At 48.8% G+C, this 6428-nt stretch overlaps 1 protein-coding gene across 1 annotated transcript; it reads right to left on the bottom strand.

Annotated features, from left to right (window-relative positions):
• Nucleotides 1-3178: 3178 nt before the first annotated feature.
• Nucleotides 3179-4325, bottom strand: LOC135594346 (LOB domain-containing protein 40-like). Its single transcript, XM_065084737.1, has 2 exons — nucleotides 4001-4325; nucleotides 3179-3909 (listed from the first exon to the last, which is right to left on the bottom strand). Exons 1-2 carry the CDS (start codon nucleotides 4188-4190, stop codon nucleotides 3284-3286), a joined length of 816 nt encoding a protein of 271 aa, XP_064940809.1. The 5' UTR covers nucleotides 4191-4325; the 3' UTR covers nucleotides 3179-3283.
• Between the last annotated feature and the right edge of the window lie 2103 nt (nucleotides 4326-6428).

The following is a 6428-nucleotide window of genomic DNA, read 5'->3' on the forward strand; positions in this document are numbered from 1 at the left end:
CAAGTGGGAGATTGCTAGTCATAGGTGCCCAACAAGCCAATCACGTGAGTGATGGCACGTGTGACTTGATACAGAATCTTTTTGCTTATTATATTTTGGCATATATCACTTTATAACTGTTGCATAAATGCATACATATATTGTGATGTCCTTGGATTTGTGCAATGGGAATCGGATCGTGATGAGATCACGATAATGAGATCGATTCACCTTTAAACACATATCCTAAATAATCCCGGTCATAGGTTACTCGAGAGGGACATCGTGATAACCGGATAGACTGGTGTGCTGTATACCCGTTCATATGATGGATGCAGCTTGTCTCATAGCTGCTCGTGTAGGGACACTAGGGATATAGTACAGGTGCTCATTGGAGAATGAGTTCACTGATTGATCCGCTTACGGAATGCTGGATGGTTGATGATGCCTTATTGTCAGATAGTGATTCCGTAGTCCTAGTGGTGTATCTGGTCCTTAGACTTGAGACACCAAGGATGTCCTGTATGAGTACTCCACTCTTTGATACTAGACTTATAGGTTTGACTGTCCCCAGATCTAGTACAGTTGGTCATTGGGAGTGATAGTCGACCTTACGAGGGCTATTGAGTGTCAATAGAGGATCATCCACTCTCGGCGTCATGAGAGGAATATCCTATGTGTTCTTGCTCAGACAAATCCCTGGCCAGGGTCATTCGGGTTGAGAGAGAAAGAGTTCTCCGGGAGAATCCGATTAGAGCGAGACTCGAGTAGAAACCGTATGGGTCTGACAGCACCATGCTTGATATACGGTCTCTGGGATATTAAATGGATGAGGGACTATAGGTACATGGTAACTGAGGACAGACAGGTCCAATGGATTGGATTCCCCTGTATCGTTTGGGGACTACGGCGTAGTGGCCTAGTACGTCCGTAGTCGATGAGTCGAGTGAATTATTACAGAGATAATAATTCACTGAGTTAGAAGGAGTTCTGACAGGTATGACTCACGGCCAGCTCGATATTGGGCCTAGAGGGTCACACACATATGGTAGGCATTGCGATGAGTAGAGGTTCGGATATGAGATATCCGACGGAGCCCTTGTCTTATTGGATGCAGATCCAATACCCACTAGGGAAGGACCCATTAGGGTTTGACATGGGATCTCTATAAATAGGAGGGATTCACAGCCTCATAGGCTAGAGTCTTTGCTTGCCTTTCCTATTCTCCTCTCCCTCTCCACCTCAGAGTAGGCCTGGAGTTTTGAGGAGCGCCGTCGCAACCCTGCTGTGTGAATCACCGCTAGAGAGGAGGACGCTTGACCTCCTTCACCCTCTCCTAAGGATCTGCAAGGAAACAGGGATATACGATCTCCCTAGGTAACACAATCAATATACGCAGTTTTATGTTTCGCGGATTTTTCGCACCAATCTTCGCACGACGACGAACATCTTTTTGGGAATCGGGGATTTTGTTTTCTTGTTCTTCCACTGCGCATGTGATGTCGCCCCCATTGATTTCCCAACAGCTGCCCTTGCGGTTGCTTCGCCCGGGGCCTTTTATGCTCTCTCGCCTTCCCGACATCCATGCTTCAGCTGCAACATATTAGTTGGCTCTCTGAAGCATTTCTGAAACTGCAGTGGGGGGCCGTTCCACGAGGGACCAAAAGAACCTAGAGGGGTGGAGACCCACCATGAACACCTGCATCAACAGGGAGGGGTGAGCCTCTGACAAGCCCCGGATTTCCGTGGCAAACCGATTCACATAATGGGAGAGGGGTTCGTCCTCTTTTTGGTTTAGCCCGAGGAGCAAGGCGACAGATGGCTTTGGTCGAGCCAAAGCTAGGAAGTTGAGCTCGAACTCCTTGACGAGCTGATCGAAGGAGGTGACTCCCCTGATCCTCAGGCCGCTGTACCACGTGCGAGCAGGCCCCCTCAGGGTTGTAGGAAACGCCCTGCACATTAGAGCGTCAGAAGTTTCGTATAGCGCCATTTGAGTCCGAAAGGCGGACACATTGTCCGCCGGGTCAGTGGTGTCGTCGTAAGCGTCTAAGGAGGGGAGTCGAAATTCTCGGGTCGGTCGGCAGGGTTTTCCACTGCTTGATCTCCTAGGGGAAACATCTAGGCCTGGGGCGAGCCAGGGGGTACCAGGGGGGCAACGTGCGTGGGCGCGGAGGGGTCCAGTCGATGTGCAGTCTGGTCTGCCGACGAGTTTGCCGATTGGGGAATGAGTGGAATGATGGTCTGCACCATTCCCGTTAAAGTTCGAACCTGGTGTGCAAGGTTCTGGAAGGCCTCGGTCGACACGGGCTAAGGGACGCTAGGAACGCCTTCGGGCGGAAGCAGACCTGGGTCGTTGAATAGATGCCAGTAGCGTTCCGAAGTCGCGGCGAGGTCGTCTGCCCGCGGCCCTTCGCGCGAGGGGCGTACGACCGGCGCCTCTGCTAAGAATGACCCCTCGGCTGCGGGCTCGTTGGTGTCAGTTTGTGGATCCCTCGACATTGGCGGGCCCTTCCTCTAGCGCCAATCTGTTGTGGTAAACAACCTTGAGCCGTGGCCTCGGGGCTGACGCGGCTTGGTTCGGGTCCGGGTGACAGGGATCTTCATGAGACGGCCTTTGAGCCCGCCGAGGCGGTCGACACTGAGGTCGGGACGGTGTCGTCGTGCCCTCCGTGTAGGAACTCCTCGCCTTTACACCTCACGGGGACCTTCGGCTTCGCCCTTGCACAAAGGTCGGGTCGGGGTGCTCAACCCGACCCCTCTGACGATCAAGTTAATCAATGACAAAGGGGATTCAGACGAGGAAGTTCCTTTTTCTCCTCCCTCTCTCCGTTTAGAATGCGAGGGTACTTATAGGGAAGCTCACTGTTTCCTGATATGCCCGCTTGCAGGGGGCAGGCTGGTAGCGTCTGACATTGGTATTGGTGTGGCGTAAGGAACCGAGCCTGAGCAAGTCGTTAATGCGCCTCAGTCGGCGTTCTGATCTGTTTGACTAGGAGTTATTGTGTCGATCGAAGCGTGAGGTGTCATATGAAGTCAGCCGAGTTTTATTATAATTACTATCCTCGTCAGGGGGAAATTATAATCTCATCTTCGTAAGTATACATACTGCTCATGAGAATGGCATCCAACGTGGACCTCACACATTAAACTATTCTGACCTAACGCCGAATGTACTATCCAAAGAGATAAGGAAAATGAATTGTAGAACGAAAGGGAGACTGTTATTGCGAAACAAAATTCCTCAAAGCATACTAAAAAGAACTTATATGCACTTCATTTATGTCCAACGCTGCTTTGATTTGGTTCATGATGTTGCCGAGGGCGGCGCGAGATTGAGGTCGGTTGTACACGCTTTGGTATCCCGGTCACAGAGAACGAGCCGAGACCACCAGGAGACCGGTTTGAACCCGAGCGTGAGCTCGAGGCCGAGCTCGTCCTCCTCGGTCTCGTCCGGCTCTCCCTGGCTTACGTGCGACGCCTCCTCCGCGGTGTCCGCCAAGGACATGCACTCGTTCTCCCGGCACTCACCGCCTTTTCTGTTTCGCTCGACCACTGCAGCGGCGGGCTCGGTCGGGTGGCTGGCCTCCGACTCGTGGCTCCGGGCGCGAGGGAACTCGGGCCGGGTGGTCGCCGTCCTGGCAGCCTTGGAGCCGGAGCGCTTGAACAGGGACCGCGGCCTGTTGACGTTGTGGAGCTCCGCGGCGGCTCTGGGTTTCTTGAAGACGTGGCGGATGTCGCAGGCCTGGAGCGGCGGGGCCGGGGTGGAGGCCGCCGTCTCGGAGGGGATCTGGACGATGGGGGCGCCCTTGAGCACCGCCTCCACTGCTGTCTGGCACAGCTGCCAGCTGCCGGACCACAGCAGCCCGACGGATCCGTAGATTGGGTTGACGATCCGGCCGCAAGCCTCGTACAGCAGGGATCGAAATATGGCTGCAAGAAAGAATCCAAGGATCGTTAGCACGCAAATGAATTCATGAGCAGTGGAAGCGGTAGCACGTACTTAGTAGGAGGAAACACTGACCAGGTTGGAGGTGGTCGGGGACCGCGTTGATGAGGTTCATAAGGCCTGCGCGGCCATAGAACTTGGCGAGGAAGACGGTGGCATTGGCCTGCGACTCGGGGCTCTTGATCCACTGCAGACAGGGGCGGATGCTGCAGTTCTCGCCGCACCCCTTGCGCAGCACGCGGCATCCATTGCAGCTCATCCTCATGACGCTAATCCTACTCGATTCTAAACCTCCAACTACTGTGAGCAAGAGACAGAAGACAGCATGACTAGGGAGGAAGGACCAAGGGAGAGGGGCGTATATAAGCGTGTTTCTCCTGGTTTTCCAATCTTGGCCTCTGGTTTCCAAGGAGCAGGAAAGCGGGTTTCGCACGTTTCTGACACCAAGATTACCACCAACCCTAAAATAAAAGCAGAGGCAAGTGAGGTGAACCAACGAGGAGACTGCTCTAATTTACCTCCGCGTCCATTGGAAATGGCCCCACTCGCCATTTCCATCTTTGTAGACCACTCAATAGATTACCTGAATCTCGCAGAGCGAGACAAGACGAGAAAGGAGACAAGAGAGAGAGAGAGAGACAGGTGGCTGACTCGAAGCGCAGCACCTGGCCGATCTGCTTCTCGCCATCAAGTAACGTAAAGAACACAGGTATCACTGACACTTCGTCGTCGTCGGAGGATGAAGGCGGACGTGGAGGCAAGTCGTCGTGGTCACAGCATTCTCTTGGGGAATTTATTCTTGAGTCTTCAACTTACCAGCTGGCCAACCTGCCTTACGATTGGACGCAGTAGGTGAACTGCATTCCGGTACCCCGTGGGTCCCATTTGACCCATTCCCATATTCTTGTGGTTCGGGTTCATCAAATTAGAGCTAAAGTAATCCCAAGTTCTTTAATTCTTTAATTTACATTAATAATCTTCAAAAAATTACTCACATAGGATGAGGAGAATATTGACATCAGACATGGTATTAATTATTGATTAATTTCGATCAAGGACTGTGCAAAACCTTTCATCGACGGATTTGGGATGGAGGGTGGAATTTGAGTCCATTAATTTTATTGCATGATGCGTTTGCGTGCTTCAACTTGTCCGAGGCATGTTATCACCCACAATGGCGAATTCTCCTCCTTCACGGTGTCGTGCCCCCACTCACCGTGAGTCCACCGCTGCCTCACTCCCCGTAAAAGATGGATGAAAGCTCAAGAACACAACCCCACCAAAAGAGACATGACGGTTCCTCCCATCTTCCTCTCTACCAATAATGAAACCTGCTTTTTATTCTTCTCTCAGTAACAAGAACCCATCACCACTTGCCCACTCGGTTGTGATTGATTCCATTCAACCTGGAGAAGAAGAGAGACCCTCACTGAAGAACAATCCATCTTGCAGCAGTCCGCCCCCCTGTTCTACTCTGCTTCTTGCTTGTTCTGCAATCCAATGGGCAGTAGGAGAAGGGAAGTTAAACCAGCATAAATCTGAAAACAGAGGGCAGGCAGATTGTGGTTGGGCACTACCTGCAACTGCAAGCTTTGTGCTGCAGCTGCTGCCAATTTAGTGGATGCATTTAGGGGACTGAGGGATGTCGCAGTTTGGAGACCTCACCTTAAGTCATGATTGGTAATCTTATTTAATATATTTTATTAAGCGAATTCTGGAAAAAGATATTCTTTTTTTATTTTCGGATTTTTTTAATAATATATATATATATATATATATATATATATATATATATATATATTTGGAATATCCTTTTTCTTTCTTTTCTTTCCTTTTTTTTTTCTATGGACCTGTTCAGGGTGAGTCAATTCAATTACAATATTTTTAAACTGTATTATTATATTTTTTTTAATATTATTAAAAAACCATAATATAATATAATATAATATAATATAATAGTTTTGTATAAATTTTGTAAATACTGTAATACAATATTGATAATGTATTTATATTATGTTACATTAATTTCAACAATACCAGAAATACAAAAACATTATGACACTCTAGTATTTTCTTAAAATTATTGAAAATACTGTAGTATAATATAAAAATATTATAATTAGACCAATTCTCTATATGAATCGGTTCATAGAAAAAAAACAGTAAAAAAAATACAAATCACTATGGTTTTTATATCAAATTGTTCTTCACTATTTATCCTTTGAAATAAGAAAAAAAATACAAGTGAACAAGTTGACCTGAATAAAATTGATCCATATATTTATTGATGATTTGGACCGGTTTGGGCCGGTGGGTTGAGTTGGTAATGAACCACGAGCTTTGTTCTAATATGCACCTGGATCAACAACTCCTCGCCCGACCCGTTCAATCGGGTTCGACTCATCGCCTACATAAAACCGAGTCCGAGATCTTTGTCCATTACTCGTAGCACGAATCTTAAGGAAACCAATTAATTAGAATTGCGTCCGAACCCCGGTAACTC

This window comes from Musa acuminata, chromosome BXJ1-9, assembly GCF_036884655.1.
Source record: "Musa acuminata AAA Group cultivar baxijiao chromosome BXJ1-9, Cavendish_Baxijiao_AAA, whole genome shotgun sequence".
Classification (NCBI taxonomy): domain Eukaryota; kingdom Viridiplantae; phylum Streptophyta; class Magnoliopsida; order Zingiberales; family Musaceae; genus Musa; species Musa acuminata.